Source organism: Alligator sinensis, unplaced genomic scaffold (assembly GCF_000455745.1).
Source record: "Alligator sinensis unplaced genomic scaffold, ASM45574v1 scaffold45_1, whole genome shotgun sequence".
NCBI classification, from domain to species: Eukaryota; Metazoa; Chordata; order Crocodylia; family Alligatoridae; genus Alligator; species Alligator sinensis.
Window position 1 is genome coordinate 1293360 of NW_005842267.1, and position 25434 is coordinate 1318793.

Consider the following 25434-nt stretch of genomic DNA (forward strand, 5'->3'; position numbering starts at 1 on the left):
TAGGTTTATTTAACTACATTGGAACCTTAGCTTACTCTTCACATGTACATTGCAATGCTATTATATAACTTTAGAATAACATCAGTATTCACTGGCATCAAATTTAGTTTATCTTTCTCTTTGCTACTAGGTTTTGATTAATTTCACCCAGAGAAGTATTCTTGCTCTAGAGACTTGGTGACGAAACATTTTTTCACAATAGATGCCACTTCAGGTTCCACTGTGGAGGACAGATTCTCAGCTGGGGTAAATTAGCATAGCTCTATTTATGTCAATTTCCTGTCAACAAATGATCCAGTTCTGAAAATCTCTCTCATGGCTTGATATAAGACATACATCACATGGATAAGACAGGTTTGGCTTTGGAAGTGGTGATAGTGGTCACATACAGTCAGCCTGATCACAGAGTTCAATAATGAGCTAATCAGCAGCTACTACTTGATGGAGCCATTTTTGGAAAACAGCTGGTGCAGGTATCTCCAAAAAAACCCCTTGCTTCTCACATATTTCCCTGACCATCACAGCTACAACAACACTCTAACCCTACTCATTTAATTGAGTAAAATATGTAGATAATATTAAAACTCAACCATGATGAAGCAGCAGAAAAGTTTTCTTTCCACTGATGTAATTTTATAATTCTACAAATCTTGTTCTACCCAGTCAGAGAGCAAAAGGCAAAGAAAGGATGGCTTTAAAAAGAAGTGGAGGGGTAATCTTGAGGACTCATTCTGGAATCCCCTAGAAGGGGAGGTCATATTGTGTCTCTCGGGACAACTATAATTACCTTCTGACTAAATATTTATTTGTAAATCTCTTTCATCTGAACCAGCTATTCTGGATACCAGCACCCCTCTCACACTTTTTTATACCATTGGATAAGAATAACTAAGCAGTTCAAATAAATATTCTCTGAAAAGGGCTCCAGAGCCTGAAAGCTCAACCTCTTTTGTGTCTGAGATCTAGAACCTCTTGACTTATCATGGAGTGTTTCTTAGCTTCTCTTCTCAGGCTTTTCTGAAGGGAGTGGTTTCAACCAGGAGTGAACAGTATGAGTGGAAAAAAACATATCGTCTCATTGCTTGGAGGATTTAATATGGACATGGGAGTCAATTTGAACATTTTCTGTAATTATTCTGAAAGATCAGTGTATATGAGGGTATACAGCCTTAAGTACATCTTTATAAACGTGGTATAGTGAGCAGATCTTCAGCTAAGATAAACCAGCTTAATTCTACTGACATCAAATATATACATAAACACAATTTAAGCTGAAGAGAGTAATGTATGACTTTGTATATGAAGGTTTATGAAATATCTGGGGGATTAGTTATTAAGTTCAATTTATCTGCTACTCTATGCAAAGACACATATGTCATCTCTTATTGAACTAAATTAAAAAAAGACTTAAAAAAGACCCAATATCCTTAAGGCCCAGTAAGCACATACAAACTCTCACAAAGACACAGGGAACAGCTACGTGAAAAGAATCAGTCATAAATATGCCCATTCCAATTTTTAAAAATGGCAATATTTTGCATTCTACCATAAAACCATTATTTTCACTAACTGTCGATATCTTTGTAAAGTCAATTTGTAGAAATTTTATGGAATACTTTGAGTTCTAGAGCTGGGAGAATTTAGTCCATTTTCTTGGACACAGGAAATGCAATCATGGATAATCCTTGCAAAAAAATGACAAAACATGCAAAGCTGATGAATAGATTGAGAGGCTGTCATAAAAAAATACACAAGAAAATGTTTCTGTTTGGGGTAACTTTTTATATTTAGGGGAAAAAAAATCATAAAAACCCAGAAAAGTTGCATCCAACAGGAAATTGCAAGCTCAGATAAGAACTGTGCAAGGCAAATTTTGTTTGTGTTGAAAGTTCAGTAAATAACATTATTGTAAGCCCCTTCCAGTCGTATGTTTGTGCCTCTGCTGAAATCAATGGCAAACTCCCATTCACTTCTTCAGGGCCCAGATTTCATCTTATGAGTTAGTAGTCTTAACAATGAAGTTTTGCAGACATCAAAACTTTTAGTTTTAGTTTAACATCTAATAAATGGCTCTAACAAAAAATTTAGCATTAGAAATTTTAAAATCACTTTTGCAGTCCTGGAAAGTGCATTTAATGATATATTTGCTGAAAGGAAAATCATAGCCAGTTTTGAAAGAGCATAATTCTTAAAATTAGAGATGGTAATTGCTCTCTATTTGAAGATAACTTTTGTAATGAATGAGAGGTCCAAGTCTGTGATATTCAAGATGTTTATAAATGCATAAAATGGACATTTATTTCTTTCAGGTCCAAGCTTCAAAATATGCCTAGAAGCCACATTAATAGTGCATCCAGTAAACAAAATGCACTAGGGAGTAATACGTTGAATGTATTAGCTGCATTTCTTAGACCTAACAGTTTCCCTTTTATGTTATTGGACTCTACAATATGCACTAGTTATGTATGTATGTATTACTGATTTCATGGTATGCGTAAATAAGAGATCATTACTTTTCCACTGAAAAGAGAATGTGGTGCTATAAATATGGGAACTAATCAGGATCACTGATAGTAAGAAACTAGAAACTGCAAATGAAGATGATAGTCTTCATTTTCTCTAATTTCTGTTAAAATGTTTGGATTAACAGTAAGGAAGTGAATTCTACCTTTTAGGGGCGATAAAGTAAACTCAAGTATGAACACACTGATGCAATGTTTTAAGGGCTCTATGATCACTTTACTCCAAGCTATCAGCAGAAACTAGCTGTGAGGTTGGCTGGGAAGTGTGTTCTAACATAAGGAACTGTTTCCCAGTGGAGAGGCTACTCCCTTCCATGGGAAGGCATGGTTGCAGCACTACTATTCCACACCATTCACCAAGAGAGGATGGGCCCAGAGGCAGCTCAGCAAGACCAGCCCTTAAGGCTGTTCTAACTTTGAGAAGGGAGACCACATTGTGCAGGGACACAATAGATTTGGAACCCTCTCTCCTGGCTTCTGCTGTGTTCACTTTGGCCAAACTCTTTGATTCAGACCAATGATTTTAAATAGTAGGTTATGCCACACTTCTTTTAAATAATTTCTTAACAATATTATTGTGCAAAATGCAATCAAACCTAATCAGTTTGGCATTAATTAAGCTCTAATAATATACTCTAGTATCTCTCCTAAGTAGTGTGATCCGTTTCCCCTTCACACAGGTAGATTGGAAAACATTATGGTGTCATCATAATTTTTAAACATACTGAGAAAATGACAGAGCTGCAAAATTAAAATAAATGATTAATGGCATTTTTTTCGTGTTTTGTACTAATAGGTATCACTGAGCCTTTAAATTAATAGAGCTGTCAAGCTCAGGGTTGTTACAGATCCAGCACAGAACTAAAATGGAAATTATGTATTCCACAGACACCTAAAGATGACACTTTGGAATATTTTAAATTTTAATTAGTAGGTGCAATTGTTTTCCCCCCTCCCCCCCTCAAACCACTGCAAATTAATTGGCAATTAGTCACAACTAATTCTTTTCTTAACAATCTGAACTGGAAAGATAGGTGCATTACATGTTAGCATACTTGTCTGAGGTGCAGAAAGCACACATGCAGTAAATTGCATTGTCAATTACAAAAACTACTGTTGTGAAATTAAGAAAAATTATGCATAGGTAAACAAAACTAATTAATGCGCAACGTACCAGTGAACACAAAAAAATAACGCCCAACTGCACAATAAAGTGTCAGAACCTCAACAAAAAAAAAGTAATACACCCTCTGCTCATTGTCATTAGAAAGAGAGAAACTTTTCGAAAGATTGGCATCAATTTGTATGTTAACTATTTAACTACTACTTAATGTTTCCCTACGCTCCGGCTGAAAAAACAGACACAATGGATGTGTTCAAACAAGCACAACATGTTCAATGACATAAGAGAAGAGAGTGGATGGCTTGAGAAATTCATGGGATGGGAAGAGTGGTAGCTTTTCTGTGCCCTTTCCATGGCCTGTTGGGGCTTACAGAGCTATGCAAAAGTGAGTTCCTCTCTTAGTATTTCCCATCAGCTGAGGCAGATGCTTTTCAGCTGGTGTGTAAGAAGTATCTCTCTGTCTTCACATACAGCTTAAGTAGTGAGTTGGCCTTGGTTGGGCATTTTGCACCATGGTTCAATTGTACTCTTAGGGAATTAGAGAAAGGCCAGGGAAAAATGTCCCATTATTCAGACTTATTCACCAAAGAGCATATAAAATGAAAAGACCGAGAAACAGTCAAAACATAATTTTCTGGTCCAGCATACATTATGAACAATAGTACAGGGGAAAAATAATGGCTTAATAGTAAATTTCCTTTTGATAATTCTTATCAATAGACATACAATGTGCCTGATGTTTTATAAAAAAATAATGACATTATAAAGTTCTGGCTCTCCATTAAAATGGACCCATCTAAGGATTATTATTGTCATTTGTTCATGGAGGAAGAATGCCTGCATCTTCTATAAGGTCTCTTTCTTCCACTTTTAGTCTTGTGATGCTTAGCAGCTTCAGACTTGATGTTCACCAAGTCAGGAACAGATGAAAGAAATGTAATCACAGTTATCTGTAATTAAGACAGAATACTCTTATAGCTTTCTAAAAACAATGCTATTAAGCTAGGTAGTTAAACTGAAAGATTATTTTTCTTCCAGAAATCCTGATGGGTGAAGTTAGAAATTTATCGAATTAACTTGAAAGCCTTTGAAGATTCATTACTATTAATGACCTGTTTGGAAATCAGGTGAAACCATAAATATCTTTCATGTCACTGTATTTGTCTGAGAGAGCTATGATAAAATTTCCTCTCCAGCTAATTAGACAAGATGTTTAACATAACATTAACATTATAATCTTTCCTTCCCCAAAAGAATGTTATACAAAAAGATGGTGAAAACAATACAATTTAGGCTTCAATCCTACAGCTTATTATGCTTCAGCTGACTGACTGGGGCTCTGGGCAGCACAGCAGTCTGCCTGTATGCAACATACTGCAGAAACTTAGATAATAATATGAGTAGGGTGGTGATGCTCTCTATTTTATATGCGAGTACACTGCTGACACAATGTGGCCTTTCTCCCTATTGAGACTCCTTGGTACTACTCCAATGCAATTAATAAATATTAATACACAGCTGTCATATTGTTTACATTATTAGAACTATACTGTAAAATCCTGAGTCAATTTGGATCAGCAGAAAATTCCCATAGATTTCACTGCAGTCAGGATTTCATATAGAAAGCCAGATCCAAAATAAAGGAGATTGGTGCTTAAATTCAAAATCATAATCCATGCCCACTCTCAATAGCTGTCTAACTTGAATTAAACCAAAATTCACTAGACACATTGCTGCTTAGCTTAAACTAATTTAGATGCCTTGCTTCTGGTTCTTGCATGCATAAGACTGCCTTGGCCTGAGCAGGCATGTGCCTAGCTCCTGTCTAAGCCTCATCAGAATCCAGAAGCTTGATGGAATATTTTGGGGGCCTGATCTAATAGTGTGCTTGGAGCATATACGCATACCACACAATGACTGAATCAGACTTCATAAAAACTGAGTGACAGACATGGTGGTGGTGGCAATGGTGGCAGCACCCACATTTACATCACAGTCTAATATGTCTTCGCAGTAAGTGGAAGACTTGTATTCTAAGCTTATCTCAGTCTGAGGAGGTTCAAATCCACCTCTCCCCACTCCTAACCATCAGATCATAGGCTCTGCTGGGGTAGCGTAGAGTTAATTCCCCTGAATCTCTCCTGTTGAACTTGGCCATTGGAAGTAGTGGCGATGCATAGGAGGTGCACCCCATGACTGGCCATGCTCACTGCTTAGGCGATGGGCAGATGGAAGTGCCAGTGCCCACCCCACCTGGCAAGTGCCGGCTGATCACTGCGATCACTGCAGCTGCTTCTGGGAGTGGCTGCAGTGATCGGCCAGTGCTTGCCCCGCCAGGACCCCCCCAGTCGGCGGGACTGGTGGCAGGGGGGGGCACATGCCCTCCCCTCCCCCCCAACTAAGGCAGCACCAGTTGCCCATGATTGGAAGGAAGGAATGTAAGATTCTTGGGACCAGGAGGGTGAATACAAGTTTTGATTTTAGCCAATGACCATTCAAATGTAGAATGTAAAATGTAGTTGACACCAGGGACCAAAACCCTAAAAGTTACCTGTCACAGCACCATACTGGTTCTAGTCCATAGTTTCCAACAAAACCATACAGAAGGTAGGGCAGGGTGCCACCTTAAAAGTTGGTTCACAGAGGTACCAAATGGAGTCTGCTGTGGGCCCAATCCAGGCTGAGGGATGGACTTTGCCCACTCCTGCTCTAGAGGATTCTCTGTCTTCCTTGAAGTTAGGGGTCTGTGAATTGGGGAAGCCATGTAAAATGTTCTGGAGGTAGTGATCATTAGTAGGTAGCTACAGGGCTCCTGGTATGAAGAGGGGGAATGGAGGTCCCTGGTTGAGGGAGCTAGCTGTAAGTAAGGGGAGGCTGACCCCAGAGAGATTTTCACATGATTTTTATGACTGGGAGGTGGTAGCCTGAACATAGGGTAAAGATTTTGTCAGTTTTGTTCTACCATACTTTGTTGTCAAAGCATTTGATCACTTTTTCCTTTTTTTTTTTAATATCATTTGTTCTCCCTTGAAATATACCCTTTTGTTTTCCTGTTACTTTACCAAAGTGCTGTGGTAAACTGTGATTTCTGGACAAATCAGTAATGTAGGCATAACCATTCAGCAGAGTGGGGCTCCAATAAACTATGCAAATACAGGGTGAATCTTCGGGAGCACCCTGACACCCTACCGTTTTGTTACACTAGTGTCTATGGATATTAGCTTTCAGTGTAGCACAGTAAAGTCGTACCCACTGTGAAAGGAATGCAGAATCTCTTTGTGCAGTCTGAGCAGAGGAGCCAGCAGGCACAGATCTTCTTGGTCTCAAGTTATTACAGGGGCAATTTGCATGAAAAGAGATTGCAAGTAAAGCATGCAGCAAATTCTTTAGCATCAGGGACAAAAGAGAAATCAAAAGCATGCAAATCAGATTTTACAAATTATGGGGATTATCACAATATTTTCTGCATTCCACAATAATTGTATTCCACAATAGCCATGTTTTACACCATCACTTAGGGGAAAGTTACATTTATTCACCAAAAAGAAAAAGCTCTCAAGAACCCATGTGCTGCGGTGCTGTTCCTATACAAAAATGCCAGTCAAAGTGTAGTAACAGGAAAAGTGGATGTCTTGTTCATCTCACTCAAACAGCCTGCAATCTTCAAAGTCCACATGTGTTGATGTTTTACTGAAATGCCATAGATATCATAGGAGCTGGTAGAAGAAGCTTTCTGCTTAATATACTGGATCTAGAGCAGCATTAACCAGAAAGTCAAGTTTAGTGTCTTGAAAAACATAATTTGCATTGTTGTCATTTGGTTCAACATGTAAATTAAAGGGGAAATAGAGAAGGGACTCACAGCTTAGCTACCCATATCCTGGAAAGGGATGGAGTCAACCTTTTCTGAGAATTAAAATGTCTCAGTTGCTGAGAAATACAAAGTTGCTTAGTTCCTGAAAGGTGTTGAATACAGTTATCATTGGAGCCACATGCAGAGTGCCCTCAGTTCCAACGAATGCCACAATAAACTCAATGGGTGTTGATGACACTTAAGTCTAGACCCACAGAGGCACCAGAATGCCTGACTTTTAGGTGCTTGGTCCCTGTAGCAAAGTCCACAGCCCTGAGTTATGTGCCTAGGTTCCCTATACAATGTTTGGGGAGTTACAAAAGGCAGCACATTAAAAGGGAGCCACCTAATCTGGCTAGTAAGAAACACTAAAGCCAGGAGTGTACCTAAAACTTGCAATGTACAGACAAGTTCACTCAGCATTACTGGAGGCATCTCTCTCAGGATTCCCAGTGGGCACATCTACACGAGATGCTTACTGCACGGTAGCCTAATAAAACTGTGCAGTAGTGTGCCAGTCAAAAACTGTACTAATAACCTACTGTGCAGTGTTATTAGGCTACTGCACAGTAAGTGTCACAAAAAACCCATGCACCAGTGTTACTGCACAGTAAAAGTAGTTGCTGCATATTCAGTTAGTACTTCATTTAGAAAATACTAAACTAAATGCACAGTAACTACCGTGCATTAATGTAGATGTGCCCAGTATGTCTTTTAAGTCTGGTGCTTAAACCTGTTTGTTCTAAAAATGAAACATGTTTTTTTTCCAGCCCTTTAAAATGCAACTGGAGGAGGAAGTAGTGCTGGTTCCAGTAGTATGATATTGTACAATTGTTCGGTAGTTAGAACACCCATCCAGCAAACGGGAGACCCAGATTCAAAGCAGTACTGTGAGGGAGTAGTAAATGATTGCCAATATTTATTGCTATCTAATAAAAATACCTTTTAAAAAGTGACAGAAACTGCTGATGCTCTTGACTATAACCTCTTCCCTGATATACTCTTTACTGTCAAAAGAAACTACTCCGTATCCTATAAAAACATTTTATGGAATGGAGGCAGATAATCCATTGGCTGCCTGTTTCACAAAGGCACCATTCACTGACTCTTTCTGAATATTATTATTCTATAACTAAATACTAGAGGTGCACCGATACATCAGTCTGATATCGGATCACTACCAATATAAAGAAAATTGTCTACATTGGATATCAGCCTGATGGGGCTGATAAATTTGTCGATGAATGCCTGTGCTGTGCAGCTGCAGCACAGCATGGAGCAGAGCCAGCAGCATGGAGATCTGCCTCCAGCTGGTGAGTTGGAAGGGGAGGGGGGAGGGAAGAGTCATGGTGGGGCTGATCAACACCCCCCCACGGTGAGGGAGGGGGCAAGGGCTGCCCAGCTGGGATGGGTGGGAGGGACCACCAGATGAAGGTACAGCTCATGGGGTGGAGGCAGCTCCTGCCACTGCTGGCACCCTGGGAGGGCATGGGGGAGGTGTGCCCCCGGTTCTGCATGGCGTGGGCTGCAGCTCCAGGGTGGAGCCGACTCCGGCACTGCGCAGGGCTTTTCTTGCTGTGGGTGGGCTCGGAGTGGGCTCCGGTGGCGCTCAGAGGAGGCTGCAGCTATCCCAAATTTCACTGCATTCCCATGTCACTGCTCAGCACAGCCACAGCTTTTCCCGGCACTTGGGTGGAGGCAGGGCGTACAGCCGGGGCGGTGCTGGGTGGCAACATGGGGCTGGGAGCAGAGCTGCGGCAAAACTTGGGATAACTACAGCCTCCTCTCAGTGCTGCTAGAGCCCACCCCTAGCACGAAAATCCCTCTACAGCACCAGCTCCACCCTGCAGCTGCAGCCCATGCTGCACAGATCCAGGGGCACATCCCCCGCCCCCCCCCGCTCTCTCAGGGTGCAAGCAGCAGTGGGAGCTGCCCCACCCCATGAGCAGCACCTCAATCTCACGCCCCCTTCCTCACCGCAGGGGGAGGTGATCTGCCCCCCATAACTCTTCCCCTTCCACCACACCAGACTTACCACCTGGTGGCTGCTGTATTGGATATCAGATTGGTATTGGCCAATATGCTTCCTTAGATATTAGCTATCGGTATCGGCCCCCAAAATCTCTATTGGTGCACCCCTACTAAATACAGAAATTAGTTATGGAGGGGTAAGTGGTATTTTAACTCCTTTCTATTGAAACTATTCTACTTCTAAAATATTTAAAATAAACATTTAATCTTATAATTTCTAAAATAAATATTTGTTAGGCCACAGCCAGGAAGTACCATGAAGCATAACCCTTTAGCTCAGTAATCAGGGCACTGAGCTGGAAAGAGGGAGTCTGAGAACAGCGTATCTGGCATTCTCTGGGGTATGGGGTTTGAATCAGCAGAGGAAGAATTAAACCCAAATCTCTCGCATCTTGGGTGATTGCTCTAGTTGCTGAAGCTATGGGCAGGCATTACATTTGTGCCAGGAGAAATGCCTTTCTCCTGGCACCAAAAGCTAGCATATGGGCATTCAAGAGGTTTTTCATGGAAAAGAACTGGCTTTTCCACAAAAAATATGAGAGCAATTCCAACCAGGAAGATCTCTTTTCTCTCATGCCAGCTTGAATGCATGTATACTTCTCTCAGGTCCAGAGGACCACCAGTATCTCAGTCCTCTGCCTTCCCCCACTCCAAGGAGAAGGAAGGGAGGCAGGGAGAGCACTGGCTCCCTGGTAGCCCATGAAGTGGTAATCTGCAAGGAAGCCCTGTGGGGACTCTGTTGCTTGAAAACTCTAAGAGACTGCCCCTAAAATATTCAAGCAGCAGTACTAGTGGCTCCCTGTCACTGAACAGATCTGGGTCATCCCAGGTTTATGAAAGGGAAGGGGCAGAATTCCCTCCACAACTCTATCTGTCCTAAGTGCCCCCTGTGGAGAGTAAATGCCCCTGTTTCCTTAGCACCTATTCCAGGATAAATTCTATTAAGATTTCTTATGTTTGTCATCATTATTGTTTTATCTTTCTGTTTTTTGCACAAATCATTTTTGTGCATGGGATATAGAAAATGAGATCAGATAAGCTCATTACAATGTGAGGAGCAATAGTAGCAACATCAGTAAACACAAAGCTCCTCACCCTTTCCAGAGAAGAAAAAAGGGATATATTTTGTGTAATATAAAATAAAATTAAATAAAATACAATCATTATAATGATTCTGTAACTAAATTCAGAGAGATTCACTGAGGTCCACTTTTGCTGCCACTACTATTTGCCTTCAAGAAATAAACAGCTTATATACATCATTTATTTATAAAAGGAAATGAATATATTCCATAGCATGCTTTTGTAGGACACAGAGTAATTTCTTTAAAAAATAACAGCATAAATCTGGGAAGGGGCTGAGCCCAAGACCATGTGCAGTTTCTGTAAGGGTATTTTTACTAGATAGCAATAATTATCCTTGATAATTTACTATTTTCTCACATTGGAATTTTAAATATCAGACCTGGTTCTGCATCCATGATTCTCTTTCTTAAACTGTATAGACTTACAAGCCTGAAAGCAAAATATTTAATTGTATTAAGAACAGTGTCTGGATAACATTAACAAAGACTGGATTTTGGGCAGAGTCACAGGATGACAGCACAGAGATGCACAACCTGCAAGTCACCCTATGCTGTATGCACATGATGGTCATGTGTATGGCATCATAGTTCATTAAGATGGGATTTTGTAAAAAAATATGCAGGCAACAACCCCTTCCATGGATTATCCCGGTCCTTCTCCAAGTCCAGTGAGTGGAAAAACCCAGGTTCTGTTCTGCATGTGTAAGTGCAGACTGCCATATTGTTGCTTTTTAAATCATCCAGCTATCACTGCACAAGGTAATTTGCTATCCCTTAACTCCAAAATATTTTGTTCTAAATTTCATGAGGTTCCCCACTGTTCTGGCTTCATGCATCTATCTGTTTATATGGCTTGCTCTTCATTGCGGTATCTGAGCATTTCTCAAGTATTTAAAATAAGCAGTACAATAACAAGCTGTCTTTTTTTTCCTACCATCTCAGCTTGTAGAAGAAATAGCATGATTAAATTACAGGTTTTTTGTTTCTTTGTGTTCATGTGAGAGTGGGTGTGAATTCTATCTACATATGAAGAAACTGATGAGGAAAAAGCTAAGTCAACAGTGATGCCTTCAGTTGTCTCTTTGCCTACCATTTAAGAAAAGCTGAAATGAAAGTTTGTTTATTAGAGCTGGTTGAAAAAAAATAAGTTTTGAGATGTTTGTCAATTTTGTCAAGAAAAAATATTTCCTTTCCATCAAAGTTTGTTTGAAAACCAGCTCCATGACATATGGCAAATACTAACATACTTACTGTACAAGGAGTCTGCATCCATGGCTCCCCATCAATCTGCATAGGCAGAGATTTGCTGGTCCTAAGGAAAAACATTAAATTTTATTAAGAAGTGTGCCTGGACAAAATTCAGAAAATTTGCATTGTGAACACAGATACATGACGCCATTACAGACTCAGGCAATTACAAGGTTGTCCTCAGCTGTGCACTCAATTTCCACTAGTATCATCAAAAATTTCAGTCATTAAGTATATGTATGTGACTTTATGTTTTTACAAAATAGAGAGCTTGGCTTTCCTCTGACATATGTAATGTATATGCATAGTGTGTTGCAGACAAACCTAGTGGTTTGGACAAACGTTACTCTGTCATACTAGGAAGTGTCTCATCATTGGAAGTGCTATGGGGGTACAGTCCCCCTGCCTGGAGAACTACAAATTCACCAGCCAGCAGGTAATAGGGGGCTGCTCCTTGGGTCCCCCTACCCCATAGTGGAGCCTGATAACTGATAGCCTGCCCTCTCCCCTGCCATGGAAGGCTATCAATGCTCATCTGGCAGAGCCCGCAGTTGCCTGTTTCCAGTTATCAGCTCTGCAGCCCCCATGGGAGCTTCTCAGAGCTGTGGCTACCCAGGTTTGGGCACAGCTATAGCAACAAGCAAAGCTTCAGCAGGGTTGCAGAAGGGCTCCCTGACAGCTCTCCCTCCCCTTTGTTCTGCAAAACACTGAGGTTCCACAATACGTCATCAGGGGTTCTGCAAAGAGATTGGGGGTAATGGTGCAGTGGGCTGGAAAGTGGTATGCCATCATTACTAGGTCTGGTTGCCTGGTTCCACATCAGCTCATATGGCCCAGAGCTAGGGATAGGGGTTCAGCAGCAGAAGTAATATGAAAGGGTCCTGCAACTTGGAAGTTTGAAAACTATTGGCCTAAGGGGAGGGGTGCCAGAAGGACAAGTGGGGAGGCAGGTAAAGGAGGTGCCTCATCCCTGGGCTACTGACTGCCTCACTCTGCCTGCACTTCTGGCTCTAGAAAGCAGCCAGTCCAGGCAATGTGTGTCCCAGAGTACAAAACATTTTGAGAATCAGTTTCGTAGAGTCGCTATGGAGTTCACTGCTGCTTGGTGAAGAACTGACCCCCATTTCTTGCTGCCAGAACCAGTGTTGTTTTTTGCCCTTTGGACATGGGTTTCAATGGCAAAAAATGGGGTTGAAATTTGCCTCAGCTGCAGGAAACTCCATTGCCACTCTGGAGAACTACGACTTCCAAAATGCCTTGCACTTCATGAGGCTTTCCAGCTCTCTGCTTCCTGCTCTTCCTGTGCCTGCAAGCTCAAAGGTAAGAGAGAAAGGGGGGCAAAGGGTGAGAAATGGCTACCCTGGGTGGATTTTTTCCACAGGAAGCACCACTGACTTGCAGCATTGTTAAAGTGCTACAAACAGCTTGAAAGGCTGTACACTCACTTTTTGTAGCACAACAAGGGTGCATTCAGTGTTACGAATGTAACATATAACCAGGGCTTAAGTGTACTTCTATAATTCAGAACAAAAGTATACTGGCATGTTCAAAATATGGGGCTTCTCTTTTCTGAGAGAGGACACTGAAGCTTGTGAATTCAGAGTTAATTATGTCAGAACTTTAGGGATAAACTTGATTTCAAGGACTGCCTTTTTCCCATGAGTTTGCATAGGGGCTAGTGCAGTGGTACTAGGGCTCCTACATGCTACTACAGTACAACTAATAAATAATAATAAAGAGAATCCCATGCTACCTGTAACAATTTCAGACCAACAGTGATGAAGGAAACAAAAACGTTCTGTCAGCCACACCAACATATTTTTTTATGACAGAAGAAATGATTATCATAAAACCTGCGTCTAGTTCTGGTTACCCTACTTGTAGTCGCATAACAGTACTTCAGGGAACTGATTTGATTGTTCACAGAAGCTTTCCTTTTAAGAACTGGAAATGAGACTGTTTAGCCTTCTAATCCAGGGGCTCTGATGTGGTATTCACTTTGGGCATCATGCTTTAAAAACAATATACACAAACATACACAAACCCCAGTCATTTGAAAAAATTCCATCTTCTTTTCTTAAAGGCTTACATGGCCTTTTCTCATGCAGTCTTTTCTGGCATGGGACGAGGAAGGGTGCGACATGGGCCGTGTGTAGATAAAATGAGGGGCATGTGTGCACGACACTTTAAAGCGGACTAAATGCTTTTGCATCGCTTTAATGGTGTCAGTGTTTGCACACCTCGGTGGCGTATTGTGCATTAATTCCACCCGCTGTAGGAAATTCGGCAGCATGATGCACCTTAAATGACTTGGGGCACTGCAAACTAAAACTAAAACTAAAGCTGCCCCTACAGCTGCAAAGCGAGGCACCAGGCTCTGTGAAGCTCTGCAGGAAGCATTGCAGGCAGCCTGGCAGCAGCGTCTCCGCCCAAGAAAAGCAGTGAGCTGATCTTTTTTTTCCCCCCTCCCTGGAGCCTGCATGAGCTGCGTGGGGGCCTGGTGCTTCCCTCCAGGCTGCTGTGCCCCCTGGGACAGCCCAAGCCAGGTGACTGCAGGCAGGTGTCATCTGGGGGTCCCGCTGCCGCCGCGGAGGGAAGCACCAACCTTGCCTGCAGCCCAGGGACTGCTCCACCCACGGGCAGCTCACCCTCCCCTCCCCATCAGAGAGGCAGGTAAATCAGCGGGGCGTGTGCATGACATGAGGGTTTAATCGGCCCTAAATTGAAGCAGTGTTTTTTAAAACCCACCACTTCAATTTAGGGCCCCCATTTCATCTACACACACCCATATTCCATAAGTGAAAGACTTTGCAATTTCTGCTCTTGTAATATTTCATAAATTGAACGTATAGGTCTTCCTTGGTTGTACTCAGCACTTACTTTTACCAATGAAAACCATGTTCACTTTTAGCTCAGGAAATAAAGTCACAGCCAAATTAGCCTGTCCTGTTATTTCATGGCTATAATATACCAGTACCTTTATTAACACTGACCTGTCATTGTTCAATAAATACATACATTAAAATTAAGGATTTTGAGTTCTGAGTATCACAAAGTCCTTTACAAACACTAATCAAAACTGCTAAGTCTGGTGAAGAATGTATTAAGATACTGATTATACATATACAGAAGTATTAAGATACTGATTATATGAAGATACTAATTATATATGGCATAAAATACGCCAAAGATAAGCTGTATGACTCAAGTTACACAAAGATTGTGTTAATAATGAAACCCATGAGTTTTAAATTGCCATCCTTTGGTCTAACTATTGGCCAAGCTTCCTTTCACAATGAAGTAAAAGCTGAAAATACCATGTAAAGACTAACGTTAAGAATTTGTCTGGTCTCTTTTTGATATGTTTGAAAGAAAGGAAACTTCATGGACACATGGAATCATTAACCATCTACCTTTGACAGGTTTTCCTGTGCATGTAGTATGTAGCTTTCATTTAATATGTAGCAAATAATTGCTTTTAACCAAAAGATATGAATGTGGTTGTTAGAATACAAATATAATGAACAAATGGCATATAAAACATGAATGTGTTATTGCAATATGCTAGGCAGAATAAATATTATACCTGATAACAACAGATGAACACTGGGCTAGCCGCCTTCCAGCACTTTTCAGTCCTGTATATATCTGACCCATTTCCATAGCTCCTTCCAGACCAACCACTTCCATCAGCTGATCACTCAGATCTGAAACAATGCAACACACTGCTGTTTAGGAAAATACTGATACTTCATCTAGAAATAAATATTGAAGTAACATGACAGATAGGTATCAATAGCAAAAATGACTGTGATAGTGACATCAGATGAGAAGTACTGGGGGGGAAAAAGTGTGACAACATTACCTAAATTCACTAGAAGTTAGTTACAGCATTAAGGCCTAGTAAAATTAGATTCACTTGCAAGTCATCCAAAACAACCTACCAAAAAAAAAAAAATCTGAAATCAAATAAGAATTGTCCATGGTTTATTATAATATTAAAGGGTATTTTATTATATACCTATAATACTGATTATATTATTATGTGAGGAACTGGACATGACTCCTATTTCAATACCGTAGCACATACCGTTATAAAAGATTCTTTTAATCTTTTTTGAGAAGTTGTGTCAACTCTACTGTTTGCAGCAGGTCTCTGAAATTTGGTAGAGGAAAAGGCCTTGAGCTAGAGAACTGCCTTATTCTTGTCTCATTAAATTCCATTCAGGTGGCCTTCTACAACTTTAATTTGACCCCTTATCTGTAGCATCATAATACAGTGTTTAATTACATGATAACTTGTAATTTTTATGAGACTCTTGTCTTACATGGAACGCACAAGTTAGATATAAAATGGAGCAAAATTGAAGTTGCATAGATAATTATTAATTTGGTATTTCTTTTTCAACTATATATATACGCACACACACTATATATGTATACACATACAACATGTGTGTGTATGTATATATATATAATTTGGTATTTTCTTTCTTTTTCAACTATATATATAGCTGAAAAAGAACTATCTATATAGTTGAAAAAGAAAGGAAATGCCAGATTTATACACACACACACACTATATACACTGTATACATGCGTGTGTGTATGAGCATGTGTGTGTGTATATATATAGAGAGAGAGAGAGAGAGAGAGAGAGAGAGAGAGAGAGATTAAAATATGCATGTGACATCCTTGTTACTTAACTTTCTAAAATTTAATTTAATACACTATTGAAAGTGAAATAAACACTTCTTGACTTGACTTCAAGGAATCTGTAGACACAGTTTAGGATGCAAAAAGGGTCTGTAACCATGAATATCAATATTCATATTTGAGACTAGTTTGTGATGCAACCCAAGTTAGCAAAATCCTATTTGGATCCCACTTGCTTTGCTTTGTGCAAAATGTTTTACAAGTTCCAGTTGAAATGTATGTTGCCAAGAACAGATGGACAGGGAATAGAAACATTTTCTTTCAGTTGTATATTATGCTTCAATGTCCCTTATTTTATAAACTGCCTGTTAATATCCATGCTACCATGTGATAGTCTAGCTAGTGAAGTAGAAAAAAAGTTAAAATCTGAGAGGTCATCTTTATGACATTGCCAAAGGAAAGGAGAGAACATTATTATTTGTATGTTTTAACTCTTCAACCATTAATGTTGGTGGAATTCATGATAAGTTTTGTAACTAAAGCGCTGTTCTAAAGTTTCAGAAGGAATCTTTAACTTCTTTGGGATTTAGATTGAGGTAATTTACTGAAACCTGTGTACCAAGGGGGAAATTTGGTGAAGAATTAGAATACAGTTTCTTTAGTACATGGTCCAGATTATTCCTTTTCAGTCAGAAAGATTATTGCTGGAAAGTACCTTCATTTTATTCTCTCCTTTTTCTCTATGTCCTTGCTGTTTTTTTTCAGAGTGAAATTAGTTTCATACAATGACAGTGCAACAACAAACACAATCTTTATTATTTTAAAATATTAGAATAGAGAATAGACCAAAATATAGCAGCTCTGTTGGATTTTTCAATAGAATCATAGAAAAAAGTTCTGAAAAAGACCTCAAGAAGTCATGTTGTCCAATGCTGTTGGGCAGTATCACTTCTGTCTAAAACACCCCAGACAAAAGCATTTTCATATTCATTTGTTTTCTTATTTTAAAAAGCATAAGTATAACTTTGTATTTATAGTTTTCTATTGCCTGCTTTGTTAAAAATATAATATTCTCTTAACACTGAAGTTACTCATATGTATATCCAATCATAAATCAAGCTTAAACATATTCCATTTTCATTGATATCCCCAGAGGTTTAAAAGACAAAATGTCTTAGATAGTAAAAGCATACAACATTTTATAAATGTATTAAATCATGTATTAAATCTGGATAAATTAACATCATAGGTCCATTACTAGGTGATTAAAATTATTTTTTAAATAATGGGAGAATAATTAAGAACAGATTTTTTTTTTTTTTTTTACTGACAGCTCATGCAACATATGCAAGATTCAAGATAGTGACATTTGCAGTGACATAAATGTGATGCATCATTTTTCAGTTACAGAGATGCTCGTGCCAGTGACAGCAGGTAACTAAGGACAAAATCCTGCCCCTTGATCCACACTACCTACATCCAAAAATTGTGGTTTGATAAACACGGGAACACTGGTTTTGACCTTTGAAAAGTGAGGCCACTTCAAAATGTTCACGCTTGTAATGAGACAGTCATCTACAAATGGGAGGAACTTCGGGCCAAACAGGAATATTTTTAGTAGCAATCTTAAACTAATCACTTGTTACTTTCTGATGTACAGTTATCTGACACGTTTTATACCTTATATATATCCTTCATCTGCTATAATCAATTTTATCCAATACTTAGAAGTTGAAGATCAGACTTTCAAAAGAGTTTAGCATCCAGCACTTCCCAGTGAGAACAACTACAACTGCTAGGTATTGTTAAAATCAGGCTGTTTCATTGAGATGCATAAATGTGATCTGAGCTCTAACAGCTAATCGGCCCTGGAGAGTACCTTGCGATCAGTGCATTAGAAAAGTGATTTTTGACTGCTGCCTTTGGGTTCTTGAGTTAGTTTGATCTACTTTAAGTATTGTAAAAGAACTGAAGGCTCTCACTTGTTTTCTATTTGAATGAGCCATTAGATTGTGTGGGAATGTTTTCACAGCACCATGCCTCTCCTGCCCTCTTCCATAAACCAAACTACTTCACGTGTCTCCTCATATTAGCACCATCAGTAAACAAAGCCAGCTCTCATGAGCGAGTGCTGATGTTAGCAGATTCTGACTAGCATGCAGAGGCGCATCTGACCCTGTGCACTCATTCCTGATGGGGGGATAAAGTCACTAGGGATATTACCAGTCTACTTCCTCCTCTCAGGCAAGTGGAGGGGAGGAGCACAAATGAAAACTTGCGCTAGTAGTTGACAAAACACCATGCATGAATTTGAGCCCTTTACAGTACTTTCCCAACCCCAGAAGAAACACACTTGGAAACCTTAAAGCTTTTCAGTGCAAAGTTTATATTGCCTCTTATCTTTGCACTAAATACACACTTCAATATATAAAGTGAATGTGCAATACAATAATACATTTGGAATTCATGTATGAAGTTAAGACAAGGAAAGCAAAGGAGGGTAGGGGGTGGGGAGAAATACAGTGTGATTAGAAACAGTGATTTACATAGAGAACTTTCCTTCTGTAATGGAACTGTTTTGATATCCAATTTATCTCTGAAATATATAAATATTGCTGTCCTGGCAAGAGATTGAAAGACTCTATTATAATTTGGGGTTACTGTACTTACTCAGGCACATTTGCATAAAAACACTGTTGGTCAGTGGTAAATCTGTCTCTGGCGGCACTTTGTCTTCAGAGAGAAAGGACTACATGGCTGACTAAATGTAATTAAACCCTGGTAATCATCATGCTGGAAATTTTTTTGGTTCCAGTTAAAATACAGGATAAGAGTTTGAAAACTGGTGTGTTGCCAGAAAGCCCTTGAAAACCTGCTGAGTTCAATGCTCTGCACCACATGAATGCTATAGTATCTGCTCGGAACAGTGCATGTATTAAAAATACAATTTTCCATTATGCAGGAATGTAGGGTCACTCTTATATGCAGAGATAGGAACTGCTGTTGTATAAAGTACTAAATATATGCTTAAATCATAGACTTTGCATGCTTTAAGACAAACAGTTGCTAGATTACTTGGTTAAAATAAATTAGCAAAATCACAGTAAACTGTGCAATCTGAAGATTTAAAAAAAGCAAGGGCTAGCAGGAATCAGAGAAATATACCATAGTACATATTATAATTTATATTGTAATTGAAACTTGAAGCCCAGCTGAAATCAGGGCCCGCTTGTATTAGCTATGCAGTAAAAATAGAGGGAGACAGACCTTGCCTCCAGGAGTTTATAATCTAAATAGATAAGACAAAGAAAAGGTCAGAGGAAGGAAGTATTATTACTTCAGTTTTATAGAGGGAGAAATGATACATAGATCACAGCTCTGATCCTGTAAAATCTGTGTGTGTGCGCGTGTGCGCGCGCGCGTGTGTGTGTGTAAAGCTTTTCACATCATGAGTAGTCTGTGAAGTTAGTCAGAGTACATTATGAGTAAGTCTCTGCAGAATCATGAACTTATTAAACAAGGTCACACATGAAGTTTGTGACAGATAAAGGATCTGAATTCAGTTCTTCTGAAACCCAAGTGAATTATCAAAACTATCCTTCCTCTGAGTAGTGACTTCATGGGACTACCTATGTGAGTAAAGTTCTATACAACATGCATGTCTCCAGCATCTGACACACTTTTATTCTGTGTGCTGCAGTTCTGGTTCTAGTGCATATGCATGATGCAGTATCTTGTCTGTTAGGGCTGTCCAGCTTCTGGCCTGTGGGTCACGTGCAGCCCACAAGGGGTTAATATGTGTCCTCTGGACTCCCATCTGGCTGCTGTTGCCCTTATTGCTCTGGCTTAAACAGTAGCTAAGGGCTCAGAGCTCCTTCTACATCCTTGGGCTTCTGCTGCATAGCCTTGCCTCAGAGGCTGGGGTTGGGAAACATGGCAAAGTCTGCAGTGCCAGAGGAGCCATTGGCCTGGAGCAGTCATGTGGTATGGTGCAGTGGAGCCCACAACAGTGTGGTGAGGTGGAGCCCACAGCTGGGCAACCGAAGGTGAGGCCTGCACATGCATGTGGTGTGTGGCCTGGGGGGCCCATGGCCCACATGAAATGTGGCCCCCCACTGGTGTGGTCCTGGCTGCTTAGAAGTTGGATAGCCTTGCTGTATGTCATACACATATTGATTCTAAGCCCAATACCTAGCTTAAGACTTCCTGAAGTAACACCCACTCTCCCTTATACTTAGATATTAAAAAAGGAAAGAAAAAGATCTTGAATAATATAAGTTGTCCTATTGTGATTTTTACCTTTAAGAGATACTTAGTTGCGACAATGATAGGTGCCAGTACAAGAATATTTTATATATGGATACACATACCTATATAGATACAAAGAAGAAGAGAAAAGACAAAGGAAAATTATATTTCTTTCTAACCAATTTGAACTGGTGTACACCGAAGCAGCTTAGTGGGATAGGGTTTTGAATTTAAGTAATTTGGAAGTGATTAAAAAGAACAAAATGAATGAAAGTGTGACTACTGAAAAAAAAATGGCAAAAATTTCCACTGATTTCAGTGGGACAACATTATCACCCAGTATTTTCTGTCTTGCATAAGCTTAGCACACAGACTCACTCCTCAAATGGAATCTCTTAACAGCCTCCTACCGCAGATTGAATTTGCAGTACAAAATCATCTCCTGACTTTCATTTAGCATGCAATTGTGAGCTTACTTAAAACTAGCAGGGGAACAAGGATGAGTAACTCCTTATAATTAAATATTTTGTGAAACATTTTAACATGCACAAAAGGTCTTTGTAAAACTTTTTCCTTACATGAACCCTTCCCTCCCCCCTTAACAGATACATTCTTGATTAACACTGGGGGGAAAAAAGGGAAAAAGAAATGAAGCATTCAAATCAAATCACTCCCCAATCCAACAACTGCTCCCAAGACCAATGTTCAGATTTCTAACATTTTGAAACAAGAGGTTTCGTCTTCCTCTTCAGGAGATCATTATGGAAAAGCCTTTTATGGCACAGCTTAGAAGGCCAAATGTATTCTTTTTAGAGATTTATTCTTTTAATAGTTTGAGGTACAATTGTCTTGAACATATTGCTGCACCAAAAACCCCCTATTATTTTAATCTGTATTCTTTTAAAAGTTATTTTTTCAAAAGGGTTTCACTGTGTTACTCTTCTACCCTCTTCATCCAACAGAACAAAAGCCGTTCTATGAAAGGAGTCTAAACTTGGACAAATTGTAAAAAAAGCAAAGTTCCTCTGTTTTTATCAAATTTGATTGCTGCAGCTGTTCCCAGTTTCTGTATTTTAAAAATAGCCTTATTCAGTGGCTTGTTGGCTAAAGGCCAGAGTACCATTAGAACATGCTGTACGGAAAACCTCTATTCAGTTACAGATACAGAAATATATTTAAGATCAGTGGGGGTCATCGGCAGCAAACACTTGTAGGGGAAAATGGAATTTTAATGTGCTTGGACTGCTCGCCACTTTTAACAGATATTTAAGAACTTCAAACCGGATATCTTTCTGTTTGTATTGGTACTATCAGATTACTGGGTATCAGGTACAATACAATATGAGCAAGTCAAGATTGTTTCAACTAACAAAAATAGATCTAATTCTCAGATTACTTCTATGTAGTTCTGGCATTCACTTCAAATGGCTCCTAGTAATACTGTATATTTGATTAGCCTATAAAAATGCCACTGTTTAGAAAGGAAAGATACAATAATATTGATGGACCTGTAGAAATTTGATCAATGTAAACCAGTTTTGATCTGTACATTTCTAAGAGTACTAGACAGGGGGATAAATATTCCCCTTCTTCGGGGGAACAAAATGTTCTAATGTAGTTAGTGTTGCATTTTCCCCTCAGAGAAAGGAGTTTTTCTCCGGGTGAATCTTGACTCTATTGATATCAATAACAAAACTCACATTGATTTCAATGGGCTAGGATTTTTGTCAAGAGCAGGCACATGGCCTAGAAGCCCCGGAGAATCTAAGGACTCCCATCCCTTTGGCACACAGCTCATTCATAGGTCTCATTCCCATGTATGTCCTGTTACATTTACATTCTATAATCTCTGGCTCTGTAATGTATGAATGGAGTGGATTTCATCTGACTCGGAACAACAGCAATTTCTGAAGCAGTCTCCCTCAGAAAATCTGTGTACTTTAGATAGTTGCCTTCTACTTCAAAAGATTTCCACTTGAAAATATTTTGGAAGCCACCCATGACATAGTCCTGAAATTTTCCACAGTTCAGAACATTTAGCCATTTCTGGTGGTCTGAAACATGAACGATACATGCCCCTGGCAGCTGGGGTGGGGGGTGGGGGAGAGAGGGAGAGAGGGACGGGGCACAGCAGCAGCGGGAGTGTGGCAGCGGTAAGCAGGAGTTCCTGTACACACTGCTGGCTCTGTCGGCGGTGGGGTGGTAAGCGCTGACCGGGGGTCGGCGACCACACACAGATGCTGCTGGCAGTGGTGGTGGTGGCGGCCAGTGGCGATGGCGGACTACCTGCAGATGCCGCTGGCAATGTTGGTGGCGAGGTGGTGAGTGGCAACTGCCTGCAGGTGCTGCTGACAGTGTCAGCAGCACCTTTTTGTAGGGGGTGCATCGCCACACTCAGGGGGTGCACATGCACTGCCTATGCATTGTCCCTGGTCTGAAACATCCATATAAATAAATATTTTAAGTTATGTCTACACTGCAGTGTCACAAGAGCACTTGGAAAGATATTTAATATAGCTCTTATTTAGACAGCTTGGGTACTGATAACAGTGAATGTGTGGCAGTGCAGACTTCAGTACAGGCTGTACAAGCCTTCTGGGCATCATCACTTCTTACTCAGTGTTTGTACAGTTTCACTGTTACTGGGATCTGAACTAGTATCCAGATGCAAGACAGAGCACCCAGAAAAGGCTAAAGGCCAGATCCTATTCTATGCATTAGATACAAAGCAATCAGGATCCTAGACCTGATTGCTTTGTATTGATCAGGACTCTTTTTCCTCTAGACCAATATGGTTACAACCTGGACGTTACATACAAAGTGCACTCGATCACCTACGTACAAACTTGTTGCATCTTGGTCTAAGGGAGAACGTGCTGGTCATGCTACATCACCTGCATCTGCTGATATATCTTAAAGTCTGAAATTCTCCAATGAGGCAGCCCTAGATTTGTCCATAGCTTCTGCTCTCAGTACCTTGAGGAACTGAGGCCCAAGGGCAGGTGCTGAGGTCACTCCCAGAGCAGGCTCAGTGGAAGACTTCTGGTTCTAGAGCAGACTTGGATAGGCAGGGCATACTCAAATCCATGATCCACAAGACCCGGCACTGACTCAATATAGATAAGCTCCAAGCACAATAAGATAGATATGACAGTATCTGGCCCCAAAAATCTGATTCTCATTTATATTAAGGGAGACAAAACACAAATGGGGAAAAGGAACAACAGGTCAAGTCCTTTTAATGTTATATATGCATTCTATCCACTCCCCAAATGGATTAAGCTAAAACAGAATCAGGTACTCTTGTTCTGTTTACATCTGGAATTATAGAAGAACAGTATCCAATACTTCCTGAACAGCTATTCTGATTAAATCCATGTGAAGAATTGCCTTTCTGGTTACTCACTTCCATCATTGTAGGGCTTCATCATTACTATTTTAAAATATTAATTCTCTCCAATAACTTGCTCTGTTTGCATTTTTTCCGCTTTTCTCTGAGTATTATGGGCTATATTGCAATGGAACATATACAGGAGTATTATCTTTCATTGCAGAAAGGTATCTGAGAGGGCTTCTCACGTGAGTTGAGGACATGGGTTTTAGGTGGAGCATGCTGGGACATGCTCCCATGCACCTTAGTTTTCCAGCTACTATGCTATTTTTTCTATTGTGTGGGACTATGGGTGATATTTTAATGACTAAATTTAATTGTTATTAGGGTACCTGGAGTTCACGTGTGGGTATTTTTTGTAGTATTTGTTAAGTCCCAGAAATTTAACAAAGTAAAAATGAAATTATTGTTTTTAGTGGTAGCCACTAACTAGGAAAGATTTTTTGCTAATACTTGAGGAGATTTATTTTTGTAGAGTCATTTAAAAAGTAACATAATTTTTAGAGTCCCTTACCTGCAAAATTGTAAGTATATACTTGACTTCACTGACTTGAGAAAAAAGTATGCAGGTGTTTCAAGATAAACACAGGCTTAAGTGCTTTAGTTAATTGGGTTAATATCACAGTAGCCTAGACCACAGGCTAGAAAGCTAAATGAATAAATATATGTGATGCCAATACATAGACATTTACAAAATGAAGACCTCTGCAAATTTAGACTTAAGTTGTATGCACAAATAATCGGTAATCTTTTGAATATGCAGTTTCTTTTGACATCATAAGACAGTCACAGTACTATTAAATAAATATTTTAGCCTTTTGTTCCTCTATCCTAGTTCTCTGCATTAGGTTCCAAAGCACAAGAGGGTTGCAATGCATGAACAGAATTAAAGAAAATGGAAGATGCAGGTGCACTAATAAATGGGTGGTCTTTGGATTACAGTATTTATGTGTACTATGCCGAGCTAAACAGAAACCTAAATGTTTCCACATGCTAAGTGGTACAACAAGAACATCTGTGTTGGGGGACTGAACTGGCATGGCTAACACCTCCAGTGCCAGGTGCAAAGGAAATTTCAGTACAGCTTGAGTAATCTTGACTGCTAGCATCTGCATGCATCAGATTATCTCCTATGCTCCTAGCTCCCTATGTTCCATTAGAGTATTTATATTCTACATCTGGCTCTGGATTTTGCAATGGTAAAAGACAGGTTGCAATCCTTCCATTACTGGCTCTTTTATTGAAGAGCAAACTGTTTTTCCCCCCCATACAGGAAT

General features: G+C 39.9%; 1 protein-coding gene across 1 annotated transcript in view; it reads right to left on the minus strand.

Annotated features, from left to right (window-relative positions):
- DGKB (diacylglycerol kinase beta) overlaps positions 1–25434 on the minus strand; it is a gene marked incomplete at its 5' end in the record, with an annotated part of 469550 nt that overhangs the window by 3924 nt on the left and 440192 nt on the right. Inside the window, 2 exons of the mRNA XM_014521864.2 lie at positions 11866–11926; positions 15449–15569. Coding sequence (XP_014377350.1) covers positions 11866–11926; positions 15449–15569 — 182 coding nt within the window. The remainder of the gene's footprint in view (positions 1–11865; positions 11927–15448; positions 15570–25434) is intronic.